The following is a 24,218-nucleotide window of genomic DNA, read 5'->3' as shown; positions in this document are numbered from 1 at the left end:
GTAGATAGACTTGTTATGCATCTGAATGTTGTTGTCTGCATAGAAATGTTTATCAGTCTTTTGACAGCAGCTGAAAAGAAATCTAATCAAATGGCAATTACCTTCACTTTCCACAGAACCAAACACGGGCAATATTTACACCCATCAGAAACACACAAGCTCAATGCATAAGGATCCCATTCAACATTATGATGATAATAAGAAGAACAACGGGAAAGAAAATCCATCAACCTGCCATGTACATATGCATGCCAAAGAGATTCCTACATCCGTTTTCTATGGATCCTTACAATAACCTAAGCCCACTGAACAAATATGAGCAGAAAATCCTAAGGGACAGCTCCAGACTAGGCCTTAATAATGAAAAGTCAATTTCCATCATGCCTGTAGCGTTCAGACACAATCACCATGAAGGAAGCTCAAAAACCTGGCGATTTACAGGAACAAAAAAAAAAAAAAATGAATGAGATAAAGAACACACTAGTGTTAATATTTATGGGAAGAAAACAGCAGTTCCATCATATTGCAGCTAACAATTAGAAGCCCGGCTATCTAGCATGCACTGTATGTCTGACAGCTTTACATTCCAGCCTAAAATGCAGCATACAAGGCAGTCAACAGTTAATGCTATTGCTTCCTTTAAGCACTCAGATGAACAAAAACAAGAACAGCGGCTTTACACACCTACACATGCCTGTTATATAAGTTCTACCCAATCTTCGAGACGACAAGGAAAAAGGATATTTACCTTACCACTATCAGCAGGCCGGCTATCGGAAATCACTGTTAGTGGGGACAAAATTAACAAGCCAGCAAAGCAGCGAGCTGCTAGTCTCTTCATCAGCTGATCAGGAAAAAAAAAAAAAAAAAAAAAGAGGGAGCCGGGGAAAGGCTATGTTTTCATATACAAGTAATTTTATTTTACAGAATATGTAATACTGGATGGTGATCGAGAAATCTGCTGTTTCACTCTCCCTACTACAAGGCCTGAAGCCTCCTTTCTACAGTAGTGCTTTAGTATTGACAACTGCTTATCATATTTACCCTTATTATTCCAGGCACAAGCAGGATTTTATCATTGAGGGCAATTGTTCCTTCAGACTGCTGAGGATGGACTGGAGGTTACACCAGACTCCGAGCAGCATTGCAAGGTAAATATCAGAAAATATTAAGTCTAATAGGATTCTAGGACTACATTTTCGCTGCACATATAAGCTTGTGCGTACATTAAAGATACATTAGAGGTTGCAGCCGTTAAAGTAGCAATGTAACAGAAAATATATGGCATGATCAATGATTGGAGATTTAGGCTACATGGTATACCACGGACAATAATAGATTTGCCATTAGCCACTAAGCTATATTATAAGATATAAAAGATGATGGGGAGCCTTGTTCTTAGATAAAGCCAGGTGTTCATCACAGTCATGTAAACCTATCAATCTGCATGCCGGCTGGGGGAACAAAGAAAAAAAATAAAAAAAAATCAGCTCCTGTCAGAGCACTGCAATGTCCGGGCCGTTCATTAATACAAGGTTGTGCTATAGATATCATCCCTGTAAATGAGAATGCATGCTTTTCTTGTACGCTAAAGAAGCCGAGGAGAGATGAGAACGGCTGCAGCCTCGCTGCATGATAGAAAGCTTGGAAAGAGAATTTATGTATACATTACAGACAACTGGACTCCAAAAAAACAACTTACTATACAAGGCTAGACTTTCAGTGATTAGGGGTGCCATGAAACAAAACAGAAAGAGAACAGAGAATGCCCATCCAAATCTTCAGCACGGCAATTATAAATCACAAAGACAAATCCCACATTTCTGATTGGTGACGTGCTGCAGCGAGACCTTATTCCAGCACGGTGACGCCTCTCCTGCTCAGCCGCTTCTCCATTTAGTGAGGTGAATGGAAAGGGAGGCACAAGGAGTGAACAGGAAAAAAAGCTTAACCCCTAGCACACTGGCTTCTATTACTGGCTCAGCTTACAGTCTGCTAGCATTGTGTACATGCTAAATCATCTCAGCCCTGCAAAATATTACATGGCTTGTAACAGGAGACGTTTGGTACATAATACTGTATATGTGTTAGCAGTACAGTCTACCAGTTTTTTCCAGGTCATGCTGGGAAAATCACAGGTCACTAAAGTCAAGGGTCAGTAATGCAGATTACCTGCAGACTGTGGACCTGGTAATCCACAATCATTTTCTTATCATCCATCTAATTTCCACAGCAATGCAATAATAAGTGGCACATGTAAACCAAAAGAATATTTTTCAATGGACTCTGAAAAAAAAATCCGAAATAACCAGACGGGAGAATATGGCGATAAACAGGAGTCTCTCACACACGCTGGCTGTACACACAATGCACGGCCGCTCAGTCACCAGGTATTTGCATAAAAAGGTTTTTACATAATGAAAAAAAAAATTACTCATGTGAAGTCAAAAGAAAGGTTCTCTCTCAGAAGATCACCATTTCTATCCTCCAGCCGTAGTAACAGGAGGAAAGAAAACATGACTGCAGGTCAAACAATATCCTACCACTACATGTAAACCCAGCCCTACACATGCATACGAGACGGGACGTTGTTACCATGGCAACACTAAAAATGTGGCCAATAGGTGAAAATGTAACATATTAACCAGCACACAATACAGATTTATGCTGGTAATAAAGAAACAAAAGACGACATATTGCTTGCTGAAAATTTAACAATTGTATTACGATTTAGGCAGATAGATCTAGGCTAGGGGTGTCACATGAATGGGACAGGAACAAGGCTGATCATACCCACTGCTGTGCCTGCTTCCACTATGGTGCCCCCATGGCATGATGAACAGAAGACTGCAGTAACTAAGGCATTAAAGGCAAACTCCTGCACAATTTATTTTCATTTATTTGTTTTTTCAAATGAACTGGTACAAAGTTATACTGATTTGTAAATTACTTCTTTTTAAAAATCTTAAGTATTTCAGTACTGATCAGCTGCTGTATGTCCTGCAGGAAGCAGTGTATTTTTTGAAACTATGAAACTATGCTCTCTGCTGCCACCTCTGTCTATGTCAGGAACTGTTCAGAGCAGGAGAGGTTTTCTATGGGAATTTGCTAATGATCTGGACAGTTCCTGACATGGGCAGAGGTGGCAGCAGAGAGCAGTGTGTCAGACTGGAAAGAATACACCACGTCATGCAGGACATACAGCAGCTCATAAGTACAGGAAGGCTTGAGATTTTAAAGGGAATGTGCCATCAGGCCTGGGCTGAAGCACTGGAGGCAGGCCGACCCACCCCCAGTGGGAGGAAACGCCCACCCCTCTATGATTCGGCTCCATTAATACTAATGGAGTAGTGTCATAGAGGGGCAGATGTTTCCTCCCATTGGGGGTGGGTCGGCCCCTCTCCAGTGCTTCAGCCCAGGCCTGATGGTACATTCCCTTTAAGAATGTTGTGATAGAAATATAGAAAGTAAATGATGACCAGCACACAATACAGACATTAGGAGATAAGAACAAAGATCATACAAGTCAACCAAACAAAGAGGTTGTCAACAAGTTTAAGAAGGATGTCTTGCATAAAGATGACCCCTCTTATATTTGTAACCTCTGGCATCACTAATTTATCATAGGGGAAGCAGAGTCCGGCCAGACATTTCCACTGCAGTGTCTGTTGTGGGAGAATGCTAGCATCATATAGTGGCCATTCAACTAAATGCATGGACAGGTCAGGGTCACCACAGCAGGTACCACTATTTGGACACACACTTGCAAATTTTTATTAGAGGCAAATTCACTGTCACAGTGGATTTCAGCACAAATATGAATATACTTTATAAGTCAACGGAGTTAAATCAAAACTTCCCAATGTGCACCCAAAAATACCAAACAAAAAGTTGGCTTTTATGACTAGCGCTTAGGTAAAAGGCTAGGGCTTATATGTAACATGTCGGCCATTATTTTTTTTAAAACTACATAAAACCAAGCCAACCAACACATTTAAATGTGGGCATTAGATATAAGGAATGCTTGTCATTGCTCACTTCACCAACGCAGCCGTGCACATTATAATCTATAATGGCCATTACAGTGGTTCACATATAATACATACTCTACAACACCAGGAATTGTTTTGGCTAGATTCACACTGTTTTTGCATCAAGTTTATTGTATCAGTTTCAGAACATTATTATTTTTTTTTTTAATGTACAGAAAAACGTGGTCAACCATATCTTTTTGTACATTGAAAAAAAAAAACACAACAACAAACCCAAACTGATCCATTTCAAACCTTTTTTTTTTTTATAATATAAGACCATGGAAAATTGATATGCATACAACAGGTGTTATAAGGACGGGACGGAGGGGACCGTGGGCAGACGGGGAGCAGAGTGGCACACCTCCCAGCAGGTATACGCAGTTGGGGTGGACGGGGAGCAGAAGGCATGTCGCAGAGCGGACGGGCACACCTCCCAGCGGCAGGGAGGACGGGGAGCAGAGCAGATAGGCTGGGGGGAGCAGAGAAGAGATCAGGTAAGCAAATTCTATGTCTCGGGGGGGAAATTATAGAGTTCATTCCATCATTTCCCTAAAAGGTGTGAGTGATTTGATCAATTCCCTAGGGAAATGATGAAACAGGGCGGTCATTTCATAATTTCCTGGGATTTGATCAAATCCCTGATTCTATCATTTCACTGCAACATATATACAACCTACCTTACTTACTTCTAATCTGTGTACTTTGGTATATCCTCACAACCTGATTCATTTATTTCCTAAAGCCAATCTGTCACCCCTACAAGGGTCTGAAGTTGGCAGGACCTTTCTTGCAATATCGGTAATACGTGTGTTGGTATCTTTCCTTCAGAAATTCTTGCGGCAGACAAAATGATGCCTCATCAATACACCCCATGTATGCCTCTGTAGTGAATGGCCACAGGGGTGAGGCTTTATGAATAGTCACCTACTGTGTGCTACCAGGCATAGGTCTTGAGCAGACATACATACATACATACATACATACATACATACCTCATGTTTCACTAATAGACATGGATGCAAAAGAATTTTAGTTGAAGGTGTCTTCCCAAAATGACCTTTTTTATTAAAACAATATTAAAATATTTACTGGCTTTCAATTCCCAATTTTTCTTTTATTAAAACAATATTAAAATATTTACTGGCTTCTCTTTCAATTCCCCTTTATTTTCTGTAAGCGCCAGAGCCAGACTTCTCTGGGCTGCTCTCCCATTCTCTGAGAATTGTCAAACAAGTAACAAACGGCAAGAGTCAAAATAAATAATATTTGTATACAATTAACCACGTTTATCCATGTCAGAATATGCACAGCCCGCTCCTCATGTGCCTGGATTATAATGGACATGAAATAAATCTAAAACATTTTTACCACTTGAAGCACTAAGGTGTAATGTCTATTCTTATGCCAACATCAGGGCTAGGTCAATATTGCTAATGCTGCATTAGCTGTGACTGGACAGGACCTGCAGTTCAGACACAGCCATTGGGGGCAGCAGAGGCCATGTCGCCCCTTGTGAAAAAAACTACATTCACAAAAATACATATTTTCTTTAATAACGTTATATAATTTTATTAAAATAATACTTTAAAAAGTTACGCAAAATACCTTTTTAAATAATTACAGTAAAAATAAAATTTAATGTGGCAAGTATCAGAGAGGTGTGGCCCTATATCACTTTGCAGGGCTCAGCTTACAGGGCCTCTCCTCACAAATATCCAGTGAGTGAGTGAGGCCGATGGCTAACCTGGCAGACTCACTGCCTAGGTGTCATAATGGATACAGGAAGAGACCTCCATCCCAGCTGTCAGTCTGCCTGCGCATGCATGGCGAAATTCTCAAGCTTCTGCCTGACAGTCTTATGGGGTGTGTGCTGGCAAATCTGGTAGGGAGGTCTCCCCTGTATCCAACGCAGTGCATATGAATGAATGACGCATGCGCAGGATATTAGCTGTAAGCCGAGCCCTGCATATCAATCAAAAAGCAAGAGGACAGGGGAGATTTTGGGCTCTGGGGTGGCAAGGCTCATTAGACACAGCAGACAAGAGGCTACAACGCTTTGACACTTGTTTGCCACATTACAGTATATTTTTCACAGTAGTCCAGCCATGCAAATGCTTTAAAAGTTATAACCTTTATCACTGTGCTTGGTTCACACGTGGGTCTGGGGGTGACTGATTTGCTTTGATGTGCATTCCGTTACATAATTTCACCCCACAACCTCCCCCCCCCCCATTCTAAATTTTTTGAGGACCTGAAGTGTAAAAGAGGTATGACTTATGTCTGTTGTGCCATATGGTCACAATGCCTCCCCACTGTGATGTCATGTCCACTCCCAATCGGACTGACAGGTTAAATAAGTTAGGGTCCTATTCCACGGGCCGAGGAGGGCCCGATCAACGATCTGCTAGATCGCCGCTCGTTTACTGGGCCTATTCCACGGCCCGATGATCGTTGAGCGAGGGCTGCAGGGACATAGTTACTGATGTTCTTGCAGCAGCATACACTACCTGTCCAGGCTTCTTCTCCGCGCTGTCTTCATCCCCGGGTCCCGCACGCTCTAGCTTCAGAATGGCCGGTCAGCTGACAGGCCACACTCAGCCAATCACAGGCCGCAGCGGTCCCGGCCGGTGATTGGCTGAGCGCTCCGTCAGCTGACCGGCCATTCTGAAGATAGAGCGTGCGGGACCCCGGGATGAAGACAGCGCGGAGAAGAAGCCTGGACAGGTGATGTATGCTGCTGCTTGTCAAATTGTCGGTCGCCCGCCGCTATTCAACCGTAGCGATGCACGGTGGGGGAACGATGATTTTAGGTCTGGCCCTAAATGAACGATCAGCCGATGACACGATCATCGGCAGATTGTTCTCTCTATTTCACTGAACGATAATCGGCTGAATCAGGCCAAATGGGGAAGTAACTTTATACGTCACTATTTGGATGTTTACCCTAAACTAGTGATATTGGTAATATGCCATCTCAAGTAGGTATTTATGAATGCACATGCACATAAATTTGCCAGAAATAAGTTATGAGTAATGTATGGTATAGCATATAGGGAACATTTAGTTGGATAATTAAATTAAAAAGGATGCTACACGCATATATAAGCACACGATAGAATAGCACTCTTTGTACAGTAGAAATTTTGTTAGATGTGCCTTCAGTGGAACAGAGTAAATGGAGCATGCATAGCTCAAAATTAGGTATTTTCTTCATTTCTGATACTCACAAATACTACCCGAATAGGTTTTTGATAAAATGATTCTGTGCACATAAAAAGAAAAAAAAAAAAAAAAAAAAAAAAAGGTATTCAAGGGGTTATCCAGCATTAGAAAAACATGGCCACTTTCTTCCAGAGATACCATGACTCTGGTCTCTAGTTCAGGTGTGGTTTGCAATTAAGCTCTTTTCACTTCAATGGAAGAAAGTGGCCATGTTTTTCTAATGCTGGATAACTACTATAAGATGCCTACAACTTTCGCCATATTCGCCAACTTTCACCATATTCGATAATTCGCCATGTAAAATGCCCTTTAGGCTCTATTACTGATTGCATGGTACTAAATAGGGCCACCTGGCTGCACACTAATGTATATTCTTATATGCTTGCTGTGTGTGTATGATTAACGTTTATCATAAATGTTCGTAATGGAAAATTTGTTACAGTTAGTTACTGCGGATTAGAGTAGAATGCCTAACATTGGCTGTGCTCTATGACTATGTTTAAGGGTGCGTTTACACAGAGAGATTTATCCGACAGATCTTCAAAGCCAAAAACAGGAATAGACTATAAACAGAAAAACAGGTCATAAAGGAATGACTGAAATCTATTTTTTTGTGCAATTGATTCCTGGCTTTGGCTTTAAAAAAATCTGCCAGATAAATTTCTTTGTGTAAACGCACCATAAGCGAATGTGCTAAAGGCCCTTTTACACAGAAAGATTATCTAACAGATTATCATCCAAAGATTTGAAGCAAAAGCCAGGACTGGATTTGAAAAGAGGAGAAATCTCAGGCTTTCCTGTATGACCTGATCTCTGTTTATAGTCTGTTCCTGGTTTTGGCTTCAAATCTTTGGCAGATGATCTGTCAGATAATCTTTCTGTGTAAAAGGGCCCTAAGTGAATGCCATTTTCATTAAGGATTCCTCATGCTGGATCAGCACATGTGCACAATATATATGTAATTGTGCTCGTAAAGGAGTTGGGGTCCTTAAAGAGAACCAATCATGGACGAAAATTGAATTCCCTCCCCCCCTAATTAGATGTATATAATTATTTTATCAATATTTGTAAATATAATTGATTATTTTTTCGGCCGCGTTTTTGAAATATTTACTTTTTACTTTCCTGTCTCGCGCCGGCTCTTTTCAAAAGAGCCGGCACGAGACAGGAAGCTCTCGTCATGCAGAGCGGCAAGGCCGGGAGCTGCCATCTTGATGACGTCACTTGCGTTCCACCGCTGGAATGCAAGAGACTAAATCAAGATGGTGGCGCCCGGCCTTGCTGCAGCGGACAAGCGGATTGGGTAAAGTATAAGATACAGTCTGTATCCTCATAAATAGACAAAATCAAGATACAGACTGCCTTTGCAGTCTGTATCTTATACTTTACCTGCTCCTTTGTTCCGGTGCATTAATGCCGGCCGCCGCCATCTTGATGACGTCACTTGCGTTCCAGCGTGACGTCATCAAGATGGTGGCGTCCGACATTACTGCACAGAAGAGGAGGATTAGGTAAAGAATAAGATACAGGCTGCAAAGGCAATCTGTATCTTCATAGATAGACTTAGAGAGAGATTACCTTTGGTAATAGGGACAGTGAGTTTTAGGTGATAGGTTTTCTTTAAGGGTCCATTGACACAGAAAGATTATCTGACAGATTATCTGCCAAAGATTTGACGCCAAAGCCAGAAACAGACTATAAACAGAGATCACGTCATAAAGGGAAACCATTCCTGGCTTTGGCTTCAAATCTTTGGCAGATAGTCTGTCAGATAATCTTTCTGTGTCAATACCCTTAAACAGACAGATTATCTGACAGATTTTTGAAGCTAAGGCCAGGAATGGATTTGAAGAGAGAAGAAACCTTAGTCTTTCCTATAAAACCTATTCCCTGTTTATAGTTTGTTCCTGGCTTTGGTTTTTAAAAATCTGTCAGATAATCTCTCTATGTAAGAGGACCCTTAAAAGTGTGGTCACCACAGAAGGTAACATGTCACAGATATATAATAACCATTACTAATATACATGCGATTATAAAAGTACAAGGAGTGACTGGGTCTGTTCTTTGTATTTTATTAGACAGCGCCACCTAGCGGCATGATATGGATAATTCATTAATTATGATTGATATGGAAGGATAAATGCTAGGCCACTATTACATGTGTTACATGAATGCCATCTTGCTGCAGCACTACTAGGGCATTGGCAAATCACACATGAGTTCACCAATAGGTGTGCTAATGTCGTTGACATTGATCAACAATGTTGTGCAGTTTTTGGTTAATGCAGTCAATGCTACAAATGTGGGAACAAGACCTCATTGCTCCTGCATGCAAGGAATGTAGCTGAAGCAACTGAGCTGAATAAATAGAAGGGGGTTTTCCAGGAGAAGCTCAATCTACCAGACCAAATTCTCAAATGGAAAGTGGCTGTTTTTTTGATTCCCAGCACATTAAGGTTACAAACCCACTTGGCGGGTCTGCAGCGAGTCTCCATGCTGCGTTTTTGCAGCGAGACTCGCTGCAGATCCCGGCCCTATGCTTTTAATGGCAGACAAACACGCAGCAGGGATGTACATCCCTGCTGCGAGTTTGTCTGCAGCCCACCCCATTAACCCCCCGGCCGCCGGAGCTGATACTTCACCTGATCCCGGCTCCGGCGGTTCTTGATGTCTTCAGCAAGCCGGAGCGGGGACCAGGTGAAGTATATCCTCCAGCCAGCCGCCCGCAGCCCCGGCCGCCCAATCGACAACCCCCCCCCCACCCCCCCCCCCCCCCCGCAGCCCCGGCCGCCCGATCGCCCCCCCCGCTGCACCGATCGCACGCCCCACCGCAGCAACGATCGCACGCCCCACCGCAGCACCGATCGCTTACACGCCCCCCTGCAGCCCTGGCCGCTCGATCGGTGCTGCGGGGGGGCGTGCGATCGGTGCTGCGGGGGGGTGGGGCGATCGGGCGGCCGGGGCTGCGGGCGGCTGGCTGGAGCATATACTTCACCTGGTCCCCGCTCCGGCTTGCTGAAGACATCGGGAACCGCTGGAGCCGGGATCAGGTGAAGTATCAGCTCCGGCGGCCGGGGGGTTAATGGGGTGGGCTGCAGACAAACTCGCAGCAGAGATGTACATCCCTGCTGCGTGTTTGTCTGCCATTAAAAGCATAGGGCCGGGATCTGCAGCGAGTCTCGCTGCAAAAACGCAGCATGGAGACTCGCTGCAGACCCGCCAAGTGGGTTTGTAACCTAAAGAAAGCAATGTATTTAACTATAGGCGAACTGTGCCACAAACACTTTTATAAGCACTGATGTTTAGGTAAACATTCTGTTGACAATGGTTCAAAAGTGCAAAATCCTTGGTGTGTGTGTATGTATATGTGTGTGTGTGTGTATATATATATATATATATATATATATATATATGTAATCTTTTTATTCATATCACACACTACTTGCTACTGCTAAAATCGTCCACCGCTATGTTGATCCCAACTGTCTTCCGTATAATTTTCTTGGAGCGATGATGTGCCATTCACAGGCATCACTAACACAGCTAACAATATAACAGAAGCGATGGATTTAAAGTGAGTTTACCATGTAGATTGTTTTAATAATTAGGAGTCACATAAGTTCTTTTTTATTATGGGGACAGCCACCTTTGACAGCATTTGTGGGGACAGACACCTTTGAGGGGACAGACACCTTTGAGAGCAGACCCAGACACTGTTCCCCTATTTAGAAAATGGTAAAGGTCCAACAGCACTGCAATAAGACTAGACTTTTTGACCTATTTATCAAGCAAGATAGACCACACTGATGCAAACTTCGCTTCCTGTTTGTACTTCGATACATAATCATTGCCTTGAAAGAAAATACATGCTGGCCATTTAATACTTCCTCTAAAAAAAAGTAATCTCGCCTATCAGTACTTTAAAATATATAAATCACTAGAAACTTACCCTAAGCCACTGTTTATCTGTAAGCGCATCACTGTAATCCACATCCCTACGTTGGCGTGACCCTCTGCCAAATATTTTCTCCTCCTCCTCTTCACAAGTCAGTCGCTCAACTTCAGCATCATCCTTAATGATCCAGGAGGGAAGATCGTCTTCTTCCATCAAACGTGGCTTGCGATTTGGGTTTCTGGCATCCTCTCTGCGCCGATCTAGATCCATTCGCTAAGGAGCACAAGGAAATGGTAAGTAACAGTATATAAAACTTGAATATTGACAACAAATACATTGCCAAGATTTAAACACATTCTTCTTTCCTTCCTTCATAAGAGAACAAACCCAAAATATGCATCTAAGTATATATAAAATCCTAGTTGTAGGACCCGAAACACATTTAGATTTGCAGCTTGATGTCAATATAATGTATGTTAGAATCCAAATGCCTGCCTGTTGGCTGCTGTAATAGTGCTGTAAAAAGCCAACAAATAAAGGGAATGTGTCACCTAAATTTTCTTTTACTAATTAGAGTCAGATACTAAAACATGTTTTTTTTTTCCTAATCATTTTCTCTTTTTTTGTACATTATTATGGGGGTCTGCCATCTTGCCTGTGCTGTTTTTAACAGAATTTTGTGACACGCTTTATAGCAAACTTCATGAATGACATAAATGACAATAGACAGAGTCTGTCCCCTTGAAATAAACGTAAAACATTACTGAGCGCACTCTGTGACCTCTAAATAGGTCATTCCACAGGAAGCTGCTATTGTCTCCTCTATCTACTGGTGTCAAATGTTGCTGCAATGCTGTACAGATCACTTTACGGCAGCCTTCTCTTATCACCACGGACACAACCAGAAGTTTCAGCTTAGTTTTAGCCCCAGTGGTGAGAATGAACACTGCAAGATCTCAGCATTATTCTTTTATGATACACAGAGAAAAATTGGAAAAACTTGAAAAAGCATTACTTGATTTAATAGGTAATATTCTGATAAAACATTCCATTTAAATTGGCATGAAAATGAATAATTTCTAGTAAAACAAATAGCCAAATCAATTGCCACCTTCCTTGAACTAATTTACAGGTCAATTAAATCCTGTTACTAAGCAGAACAGAAAGCACCTCTCAGGGTTAAAGAGGAAGAAAACCTAAGTTTATAGATGACAAGGTCAGTCTGTAAAAGTCCTTTAAAGCAGATCTGTTGCCAGAGTTTTAATGCCTGAACCAAAGGCAGTGCTTCTTACACTGAAACCATAATCCGCTGCGGATCCGGTACATGTGAACATACCGTTAGAGAGAACCTGCCACCACTGACCTGTCTGATTCAGTAAATATTTGCATTCCCCATAAAATAACAATTCTGCAACATCTTTTCCTATAGCTCTGTGATGTGCAATTCCTGGTTCTTGAGTCCTCACACTAGAAATGTATGGCTCGATAACCAACTGTATCCCTACAGCCTGGCATTGTCACCTCTGGTTGGATAGTGACACATCCCCAACTAGCAACACCCAGTTGGTTAATAAGTCTCACATTTCTAGTAAGAATAAACAGATGAATGGCACAACTCATGGGCATTGCTTACAACAGACTGGGAGTGGTAACAGGTCAAAAGAGGTTGTCTGGGAAGCAGAAAAGATATTACCTATCCTCGCGCTGCCCTTCTCCCTGGACAACCCCAGGGTATGTTCTCACCTCTCAGAGAGGTTTTGGTGTTGCAATTCATCAGTCACTAAAAATCCAGGGGATACACACAATCACTGGAAACATTTATAAAGTGACACTCCATTTAGGTATCATACCGTGAAGATTTTTGATTGATAATACTATATAAAAACACAATCCATCTTATGCTTCACGTGTGTTTTGGTATAGTGGCACAATCTTCATCAAGGCTATGCTCTCTGCTAATCTGAAGGATTAGGTTTACAGTTTACAGCTTCAACCTTTATTTCAATGCTAACCTAAAATTAAGGCTTACCATGAACAAGTCAAACTCTTCCTCATGGCGAGCAATCATCTGGTTCAGTGTTTCATCATCAGGGACTTCGTCTTCCTCCTGGTAAAGCATGAAACAAAAGAAAAACAATAAAACTTTTAGCTCAATATAAACCCACTGATGAGCCAGAGCTCCAGGCTTAATTATCAAAACACAAAAAAAAAAGCAAAAAACACAAAAACTCACTTTTGCTCCTAAGGCTGGCCATACACATCAGATAGCTACTGGCTAGACAGCTGACCAACAGCCATCTTTCTCGACGCCCTAGTACACATGGACACTTGGCTGAGTGTACACATGTAATGAATGGCCGAGGGGGGCAAAGTAGCGTAATCTGATGCAATGTGTCTATGGACATGACCTTGCTCAATTCATAACAAAAGGATCGGCATGTTTAAGCCCAAATGACCTTTTCTCTTCCGAAGATAAAGAAGTGTAGACATCACAATATTAAAATCAAAAGGGCTAGTCTACATGCTTAGGACAAGATTATACTAAGGAGAGAACACGTTTGTTCTTCTATTTTCCTCTTTGCTGACATCTACTGTAAACAATGTGTATAGCCAGCTTAAGTCTAAAAACGTAAAAGCCAAGTTATATTTTTAGTAACTAGATTAAAGTGGTTATAAAGGATTATAAAAAAAAGTAGTTGCTTACTGCCAGAAACCATGCCACTCTTGTCTCTAGTTTAAGTGTGGTATTAGAGCTCAGTTATATTTAATTGAAATGAACTGTACTGCAATACCAGAGACAACCTGAGGACAGGTGTGACACTGTTTTTAGAAGGAAGCTGCTATGTTACTCTAATCCTGGATCACCCCTTTAAAACAACCATTATTACATGTAAAATAAGAGATCTGCATTAGACTGTGGACATTGCATACAGAAAACTATGGGGGGAGGCTAGTATAATTTGTAAACCACTTCCCAGTTCATTGAGGGCAAAAGTGAATTTAAAAAGAGCGGTTTTCTACAAAAGACAAAACATTAAAACTATAAGGTGGGGCATGTATTAAAAGGGTTATCCCACAAAATGGAAAAAGGTCACTAGAGCATTAGAGTAAAACACGCCGCTACTCTAGCACTATTCATACAAAACACATGTTCTCCAGAGACATTTTAGCTCATTTCTTTCTCTCTCTCTCTCTCTCTCTCTCTCTCTCTCTGCAGCTCTGGAGCCCACACATTCTATAGGTGGGCATCAGTGCGATCATGTGACCAGGAAGCTTGTGTTTCCCAGCAATGCATTGCACTCCTGCCCTTCTTAGTTACCACAGCTTGCGTCTCCTCTCTCTGCCAGAGATCCCATTAATAAACAGGGCGGCAGGATCTGGTTTCCCTGACTTTTCTTCTCCACTGTCCTCACTATTTTATTCTATTATTTCTGCTCATGAAATTCCTTCAGGAATCTATCTATCTATCTATCTATCTATCTATCTATCTATCTATCTATACACATATACATAAACACAAATATATATACACACACATACATGGAGAAAGACTAATAGAACTGCACACACATCCGTCCTCTCAGAGAGAGAAATGTATCTATAAATTATTTCTGTGTGTAGTACTATTTTCTCTTTTTACATATACTTTACAAGGACATAGATTTGTCAATACAGGCAGAGAGGTGGAGAGCAGTGATGCATAGGCTTATATGCTTTGAATAAAAAGAGTAAATCTTGACAGGACTGACACAGCAACACTCCTGCTTACTCCACCCAAACAGAGTGACAACTTTCCCTCTATATACACCAAACTGTTATGGATGGGGATGGGATATTCACTATTTCCCAGGAGTTTCACAAATAGGCTCACTTTAAGTTCTACATACAACAAAGTTTCTCATACAGAAAAAAAGATTGGGAAAAAAGCAGGAATATAACCAAAAAAGTTATTTTTTTTTTGTTTTTAACTTGTACCAGAAATGTTACACATTAAAACAGAATGGTCGCCTAGTTATAATAATAATAATTGACTTTTACGCCCTAAAAGTCATTGTCCCAACCAAGAATCAGGGAAGTTCTCTAAAAACACCAGTCCTGCACAACAGCAACACCATAATGAATTAAAAAAGCACCCAAACGTAACACGAGAGCCCATAACTGTAGTAAAGCACTGAAAGTATTCAAGTTTTGAAAAAACTGACAAGAATTTCACTGAGCAGCCAAAAACCAGCATAAAATTGGGCTGAGTACACACTAGGTCACGTAACTTGTGGTTAATAAAGCTTTGTTCATCATATTTGCTATGGTTAGAGTTTTCACCACTACGGATTGGGTGAATCTGTCACAGGTCACTAGCACTGCAGGCGATATACAGAGTCAAAGCGTTTAAAAGAAAAATTGTAATAATGTAATTTCCTATTCACTGAAACTGAAAATAGCAAACTGAAGTGATACAAAAGATAGCTGTCTGTAAGCCATTAATTTTCTTATAATTAATCCACCAAAATGCTGCACTGGTCATAAAATTTCATCATTCTACAAAAATCATCAAAAAAACTTGTGAACACTGAGGCCTTCGCAAAACCATCTACACAACACAGGTTAAAGGAGACTATAGCTATCCCTGATGAAGGTGTCTGTGTACACTGAAATGCATAGGATAACTCCTGGCTTGCACTGGGATCCATACCTAAGGAGAGTGACGTCACTCAGGATCCCACTTTTTTGCCACGGAAAACTGGACTCTGTGAACTTATGTGCAGTGCTACCGGCCGGAGCATCTGCCGAGTTCAGAAGATTTCTTCCCATTGATTAACTTCTCTACACTGCATAAAAGCTGGATGTGGACTTCGGCTAAACTCCATTGATATCGGCATCTGGGCAAGCGACATATTCACCTTTCCAGCTGGATTTCCATACAGGTATTTGTCACCTATATAATCCTCCTTATTCTGACTGACCCACTAATTATCTGCGCTGGGTGTATCTATATGTTTAATTATTAAAAATTATTGTCTGTACCTTGAGTAGAATATACAGATTAAGAGAGAATCAGTCATGAGCTATGCTTTACTCTGAAGTGCTGTACCATACTACAGAAAACTATGGTTTAAAGATCAGCTGGAAACAGGGTATAACTATCAATCAAGCCCAGTGGGGCAGTGTGAAGCTGATGGGAGTGGCAGCCTCCTTGACTTTATACCCCGTTCCTGGCTCATATTTAAGCCGTTTATTTCCCTGACATGCTGCAGTTACAGATGAGCTAACTTACAGGAAGTTTTGGCTTGCGTTGACCTGAACACTGCATTTGAATCCTGCTGCCTGAAGATGGATGCAGCCCTAAGGCTGGAAAACACAATTACAGCCATAGGTCTCCTATGGCTGTATCCATATTTAAAGGGGTATTCCAGGGAAAATCTATAAATTAGCAATGGAAAGGGTTAACCAAGGTTAACCCTTTCCTAATATACTTACCTGTCCGTTTTTGGCCCCCCAAGGAGATCTCCGGTCCGGTCACGTGATGGTCCGGGCTGCAACTCGCGGATCCTCTTCTTCCGCTTCGGTGACGTCACCATAGCGGGCCGGCGTCGGCTCTCCTATTAGCAGCAGAGCACTAAACCCTGACTAGCTTGGTAGCGTATAGCCAATCAGGGTTCAGTGCTCTGTGTCCCTGCTGTACCAAGTTAGCCGGGTGCTGATGTCCCCGGCCCCCCTCCTTCATGTATTATCACCCCGATCTCTCCCCCGGCCCTCTGTATAATTACCCCGATCTCTCCCCCGGCCCTCTGTATAATTACCCCGATCTCTCCCCCGGCCCTCTGTATAATTACCCCGATCTCTCCCCCGGCCCCCCTCCTTCCTGTGTATACAGTCCTATTCAAAGATCGCTCAGCCCCCGGTTTAACAGCTGCCTGCGCTGGCCCCGATCTCCGCACCTGTACTCAGCTGACAGGCGCTGTGTAAGTGAGTGCAGGAGAGATTTCTTCCTTGCTTCGTACACAGCGCCTGTCAGCTGAGTACAGGTGCGGAGATCGGGGCCAGCGCAGGCAGCAGTTACACCGGGGGCTGAGCGATCTTTGAATAGGACTGTATACACAGGAAGGAGGGGGGCCGGGGGAGAGATCGGGGTGATTATACAGAGGGCCGGGGGAGAGATCGGGGTGATAATACATGAAGGAGGGGGGCCGGGGGAGAGATCTGGGTAATTATACAGAGGGCCGGGGGAGAGATCGGGGTAATTATACAGAGGGCCGGGGAAGAGATCGGGGTGATAATACATGAAGGAGGGGGGCCGGGGGAGAGATCGGGGTAATTATACAGAGGGCCGGGGGAGAGATCGGGGTAATTATACAGAGGGCCGGGGGAGAGATCGGGGTGATAATACATGAAGGAGGGGGGCCTGGGACATCAGCACCCGGCTAACTTGGTACAGCAGGGACACAGAGCACTGAACCCTGATTGGCTACACGCTACCAAGCCAGTCAGGGTTTAGTGCTCTGCTGCTAATAGGAGAGCCGACGCCGGCCCGCTATGGTGACGTCACCGAAGCGGAAGAAGAGGATCCGCGAGTTGCAGCCCGGACCATCACGTGACCGGACCGGAGATCTCCTTGGGGGGCCAAAAACGGACAGGTAAGTATATTAGGAAAGGGTTAACCTTGGTTAACCCTTTCCATTGCTAATTTATAGATTTTCCCTGGAATACCCCTTTAAGATTCCCATGGCTGCATCTATCTTCTCCAGGATTTAAATGGTCAGTGTTCCGGTTTGTGCGAACCAGAACCTACTGTAAGTTCGCTCATCTCTAACTGCAGTGTTTAAAAGTAAATCATAGCTTACTTTGGATGGTTGTAGTTCAATGCTTCCATAAAAGGGAAAACAAAAATCATTAAAAAAAAATCCACTGCGTTGTTCTAACGGAAACTCTTTTTCCAACTGGACAACCCATTGTCAGAATAAAACCTCCCAGTTGAGAGCAGCAAATATGGTCTATTTAACCACAGGATAGCCGACAAGTAGGAGGTCTTAAAATTGGCTAATTTGTTTTGAATGTGGGTTGGCATGTGACCTCCCCAGCTCTATTTATTCTTTACAAAGCTTCCGGAGAGAAAGCAGAGTAGAGCTGGCCTCCCCCAGGACTGAGACCCAGTGCGATTTAAACTACATGTCTGGACAACATGTCAAAGGTTTGTATAAGTGACACTAAAGCTTTAAAATGAATGTCTCCTGCCTTCTGTGATGCGCCAGGCCGGGGACAGGCATCATTCAGAAGGTGGCACATCACAGAGGGGAGGAGATATCAGTACAATGGGGTGATGGGCCCGCCTACAGAGCACCAAATTAGCACATCTGTATATTTACCAAACGGAGGGGATCTCTGGAACCGGGTGGTGATATGAAGAATAGATGAGACTATTAAAATCTGCACAGCCGCACAGATCAGATGGTATAGAAATCTATAGTTACTAAATCTTGAGGTACATTTGCTTTAAACAATGGGAATTTGGATTCTTATATCTGGCTACTCTAAAATAAAGAAATACACAATATTCTCCATATTAATCACAGCAGAGTTGTCAGAAGTATACAAATCAGCAGACAATTTTAGCGAATAACTGCAAGAGGAAAAATAGGCTAGAAATGAAAACACACAAAAACTGTACAATGAAACATTAAAATGATAAAAAAAGAAGCTGCTGTCGCTAAAACCAATTACAGTAGCACATTTGGCAAAATGACTTGTACATCGCCCTGCATTGCCCCAACCATATGCACAAAAAAAAAAAAAAAAGAAAAGAAAAGAAAGAAAAAATATGTATGGGTGACAAGCACTACATGCAAAAGACCAACCACTGAAACAAGCCATTTAAACCACCAACCTGGCTGGCACCTTCTTGGGAATTATCTCCTGAAAGTTCATCTTTCTTTTGGCTCTAGGTCAATCAGTACAACACTATATTAGTCATGAGTAAGGTGTGAAGTATATAGTAATAACCTTGCTGCCAAATACAGCAGAAACATGAAATGCAGTGATTCAGTATAGATTCTGCTAGTCACTCCATTTTATATTTGATGAAAACAAGAAAACAGTCTTTAAAGATGCACTCTAGGCAAAACACGCCCAGTGTGTCAAACATCTGTGCAGAGGGAAGCTTTAGATCCCCACCATTCCTAAGAGAGTCTAGAACCATCTACAGGGCAGGTGACTCTGCTACACAAACAAGGTGAATATGATAAAAACAAACTGGAAGAGATAGATCATGTTGGAATAGTTGCCTAAAGAGACCCTCTAACAAATGGAAGCCTCATCCCTCTTAATGCAGGAGCTGCTCTTACATGATAGTTGGGATAGATCTCTCAATTATTTGAGGGAATTTGTTTTTCTCTCACTGGTTGAAAGGGACAGTTATATTAAATAAAAAATGTCAAAAGTACTTCTTGAAAGACTGATCTCTCACAATTCTAAAGTTCACGTGCTAAAAAGGCTATTTGAGCAATCTCCTCAAAGCAACACTAAATAAGAATACTATTTGTCATTCTAATTGTGGACATGAAAATGCAATTCACATGCAGAGCCTTTAGTTTGTTCTATTTAGCATGATTTTATTTCTTGCAGGGGAGATGTTTATTTTATTTTTAACTTAACATTAAAGTGTCACTGTCGTTTAATTTTTTTTTCCCCCAGAAATCAATAGTCCAGGCGATTTTAAGAAACTTTGTAATTGGGTTTATTAGGCAAATATGCCATTATCTGCATTCAAGAAGACTTTTCCTAGTCCCCCCCCCTCTCATTCACTGCTCATTATCAGGAAATCTCGACTCTTTTACATCAGTCGGGCCCTGTGTAACCTATGGAGAGGGGAGGAGGGAGATTAGTCGGCAGCAGCGAGCAAAGGATTACACAGTGTGAAAGCAGCTGTTCAGGGGTCAGAGAGGTCAGTGCTGACCTCAGAGGAGATAGCCCTGTGACGTAGCTGTAAATTAACTCTTTGCCTGTACTACTGATTTCTGCAAAAAAAAAAAAAAAAACAGCAGCAACACTTTAAGGGTATGTTCACACTGAGTAAATCAGTTAAAATTTTGCAGCGGAACTCTCCACCAAGGAATCCCACCCGCCTCAATGTGCTATAGCCTATCCCTCCACTGAAAGAAGTGACTCTGCCTGATTTACTCAGTGTGAACATACCCTAATCATAGTTAATTATAGAGCTTATATTAAACTAGAAACAGCACCACACGTGTATATAGGTTGTTTCTGGTAGCACAGCTCATATACATTCTTTATGTTTTTCTAACCCGATGCAGCCCCTTATTACAATTGTTTGAGGTCTGCAACTAAAGATCTAAGAGAAGATCATAAATTAAAAAGACATTACAGCATCACCACATCTGGCTATAGATCAAGGCTGCAGTCATCCATACAGCAAAAAAAATAAAATAAAATAAATTAAAAAAAATATCCCCGACATGTACAAGCCCCAAAAGGAGGGCATTCTTTTTGGCCTCCAACAAATGGAAGTCTAGAAGTCTACAGGTATGTGCCGAGGCCAAGTGAAAAAGCCTTATTTTAGGTGCTGCCAAAGAACTGTGAAGGCTGAAATCTAACATGGACAATTCTTTTTTTTTTTCCCATGACAGTTGAGGAATGAAGTCCAGAGGCCCCTATTAACATTACATCACTGGAGAGGTTGGTTGACTTCTATCCAATATGTACAGCCACATATAAGTATGATGGAGCTACATAAAACTGATTTCCCGGGATAGACCATCAATATTAGATTGTCAGGGATCAGACTGCCCACCCATAAGCTGCCTGCATTCACTGCTGCCTCTTCAGTGTTTATAGCTCCTCATCCTTGCATCGTCATACTAATCTGTGGAGACAACACTGTTACCCCGTTAACTTGTAAGGGAGCACGCTGTGGTACACTGCTACCAGCAGAACAGTTTTAGTAAGAACTGTTACGAAACACCATTCCATGTATTTGTTATTGATAAGTATGCCATTTTAAGAACCTCAGGTAAGATTCACATAATTTTTGACTCAGTGTGCCACAACAGCTTTGAAATCTAGAAAATTGTGTGCAACACAAGCCATGTATATGCCACAAGTGACAGGGCGACAATGAAAAGTAAGCAGAACTAGGAATCAAGAAACACTCTTCCATGGCAGATGGCACCATCTAGAGGAGTTTGTTTATAGAAGAGTACAAGTAGGATCTGTTGAGAACAAACTTATAATAACCTTGTCCATAGTGTTCACCGGATGGTTGCACGTGCGCAAAAAAGGGCTTAGGCATTCATTAAAATAAAGCTAGTAGCCTTTAGAGACAGTACTGGAGATGACCCCTAGTCGCTTGTCTTAGAAATCTTGGATAAGCATGAAGCTATCCCTACCATGCAGCTTTTCCTCTCTTCCTCCCTTTTCTTTCTCCCCTATTGTACTCTCTGTACTCCATTTTTTTAATGCATTATCTTTCAAATTGATGTCTTATGAAAGATGCCTTAAAATGTCACTTTTGCACCCATGCTGCTATAAACTGTGTTATTTATGCCGACGTCTTTTTTCCCCCTTTTGCATATTCTGTTCAGAACCCATATGTTTGACATTGTTTATTCATATGTCATCTGTACATGCTGACTGACATAGAATAAAACTTCTGATTCACCAAAAATAACACAGGAATAGCCAGGTATCCCTCCAGGGAAGGAAAGCCTGTTGCCAAGGGGTGTCTCCCAGTGGAGGAGATCACCAAACCACCCTAATAAGTAGCCCCTTAAGTCCCACTCGGTTGTGAGTATTAAAACATAAATAGGGAAATATTAGGGTGGCCCCTTTGTGTCAAAGTCTAACTGTGGTGCAAGTATTGCAACATGACAAGGGTTTACCAAAGCCTTTTTTTCACTGATCTCCCTGAGCTCAGTGATTGTTGTGTTTTGTTGGTCTACTTTTTATTGCCCCCATGAGCCAGAATCCTGCTCCACACAGATGAGGGGCAAATACCCTAAAAAGGCTGTCTGTGAATAGATGCCTGGCTTGGTAAACCCTTGTCATGTTGCAATACTCGCCACAGAGTTAGACTTTGACACAAAAGGGGCCGCCCTGGTATTTCCCTGTTTATGTTCCAATGCTCACAACTAAGTGAGACTTAAAAGGGGTTGGCCACTTTATAGTAAAATAGGTCAGTACAAAGTATTAGTAAATGTACTCACTGTATATACTGACAGCAGCCCCCTGTGTACCTCATAGAGCTAAAATCAGACTCCTCTCCCCCAGGCTGGGCTGCCCTGCTCTGTTTTGCGGAATCTGTTGGCGCTATACAAATAAAATATTATTATTATTATTATTAGTCCACAAAATGGCTGACACGGAGGAACATGCCCTGTCCACTGTGTCCTCCATAGACATATACAGGCTAAGTGGTGGACACTGGGGGGCGGGGCTTGGTCACATGCTCCTCCATGTCAGCAATCTTATAGACCATAACACCACAGAGCAGGGCAGCCCAGCCTGGAGGAGGGGAGTCTGATATTAGCTCTATGAGGTACACAGGGAGCTGCTGTCAGTAAGTAATGTGAGTACACTTACTAATACTGTACGCTGAACAATTTTACTATTAAGTGGCCAACCCCTTTAAGGATCCATTTTCTGCACACGTCTGTGCTTTCATTTTTGCCTCTGAAATCATAGGTTTGTCCAAACAATCTTAGTCTTATGCCAGTTTTAGGATCCTTTCTATGTATCCAGGCTGCCTGTACCAAAATGTTAGTAACTAGATTTTTCAATGATTTAAAGGCCTGAAATAGAGCTGGTGCCATGGGGATGATCATGTAGGCAGATCACTAGGGTTAAGGGGCTGCAGCTGTAATGTATACAGATAGTTAATTAGGTGAAGGTTAATATTCTGTTTTGAAAGAATGAGCTATTTCCAAAAGATCCACATTCAGCTGCCAATAAGAAACACATGGACTAGAATTTTTTCCTAATGAATCCTTTAACTTCTATTTTATATTTCTTCTGCTATCAGCCCGTAAGCTCAGCGTGTGTAATGTGCTGCCATGACAGCCTTCTACAATCAGCATGTGACCCTGCAGCCAGTCGCAGGCACTAACATGGACGTCCTGGAGGGGGAAACTAAAGGGGCAGTAAGCTGAGGAGTGAGCGCTGGGTTGTTTGTTTTTCTATTCGTTTTGCACCATATCTCCTGTAAAAACTTTTACAGGGTCTGGAAACCCCATTAAATAGGCACTGGCATTTATTAAAACATAAGGACATGTCCAAGTTTTCATTGGTATGAGTCTTGGTGCCAAGAGGGAGACAGGGAAAGAAGCTAGTACTGGGGGCCTGAACAATTAGCTGTATCCAAATGCGTTGCCCCACTGCTACTGGGGAGGGCTTATAGGGTCCTAACAGGTTTCCTTTAAAATGAATTATCTGAGGCTTTAAGTAGTTAAAGGGGTATTCCCATCACCTAAATGTTTGTTGCATGATTGAATTAGCAAAATTGCTTCCTTTTAAAGTTTTGAAGCTGACGACAGCGGTTGCCTAGGATCCTGTTACCACTCTCAGCTATGGGAGCGGTGGCTGGGGAGTGTAGGGACTCATGTGGTCGGAAGCTGGTAAGTGTAATTTAACTTTTTCTGTGTTTCCCTCTGACATCTCAGGTCTTTAGGGTTTGGATTGTCCTTGGAGACATGTGTAATGTGTAAGTGAGAGACCGCAATGCCAAGCTCATTTAACACCTTTAAAGGGGTTATCCAGCGCTACAAAAACAGTCTCCCGATTGGGTTGGGGTTTCAAACTCAGTTCCATTAAAGTAAATGGAGCTTAATTGCAAACCACACCTGAACTGGAGACAAGAGAGGGGGAAAATAGGCCATGTTTTTGAAACGCTGGATAACCCCTTTAAGTAAATTGATATGATACATGAAGGAAAATTTATATAATTACAAAAAAAAAAATGGTGCTGCAGTGGTAACATGTAGTAGATCCACATGACCACAGTAGGCAACCACTGACCTCATCGGTAATGGTGGCAGGTATTGTTGAGTCATAAAATTAGCTGC

At 42.1% G+C, this 24,218-nt stretch overlaps 1 protein-coding gene across 3 annotated transcripts in view; it reads right to left on the bottom strand.

Annotated features, from left to right (window-relative positions):
- Window positions 1–24,218, bottom strand: part of SMARCA2 (SWI/SNF related BAF chromatin remodeling complex subunit ATPase 2) — a 139,452-nt gene that overhangs the window by 23,960 nt on the left and 91,274 nt on the right. For all 3 annotated transcript variants that reach the window (XM_069961900.1, XM_069961901.1, XM_069961899.1), the window contains exons 27-28: window positions 13,181–13,258; window positions 11,206–11,424 (exon numbers count right to left, since the gene is read on the bottom strand). In XM_069961900.1, coding sequence (XP_069818001.1) covers window positions 11,206–11,424; window positions 13,181–13,258 — 297 coding nt within the window. The remainder of the gene's footprint in view (window positions 1–11,205; window positions 11,425–13,180; window positions 13,259–24,218) is intronic.

Source organism: Dendropsophus ebraccatus, chromosome 3 (genome assembly GCF_027789765.1).
Source record: "Dendropsophus ebraccatus isolate aDenEbr1 chromosome 3, aDenEbr1.pat, whole genome shotgun sequence".
Lineage (NCBI taxonomy): Eukaryota > Metazoa > Chordata > Amphibia > Anura > Hylidae > Dendropsophus > Dendropsophus ebraccatus.
Note: the sequence above shows the minus strand (reverse complement) of the source record. Positions and strands in the feature narration are given on the sequence as shown.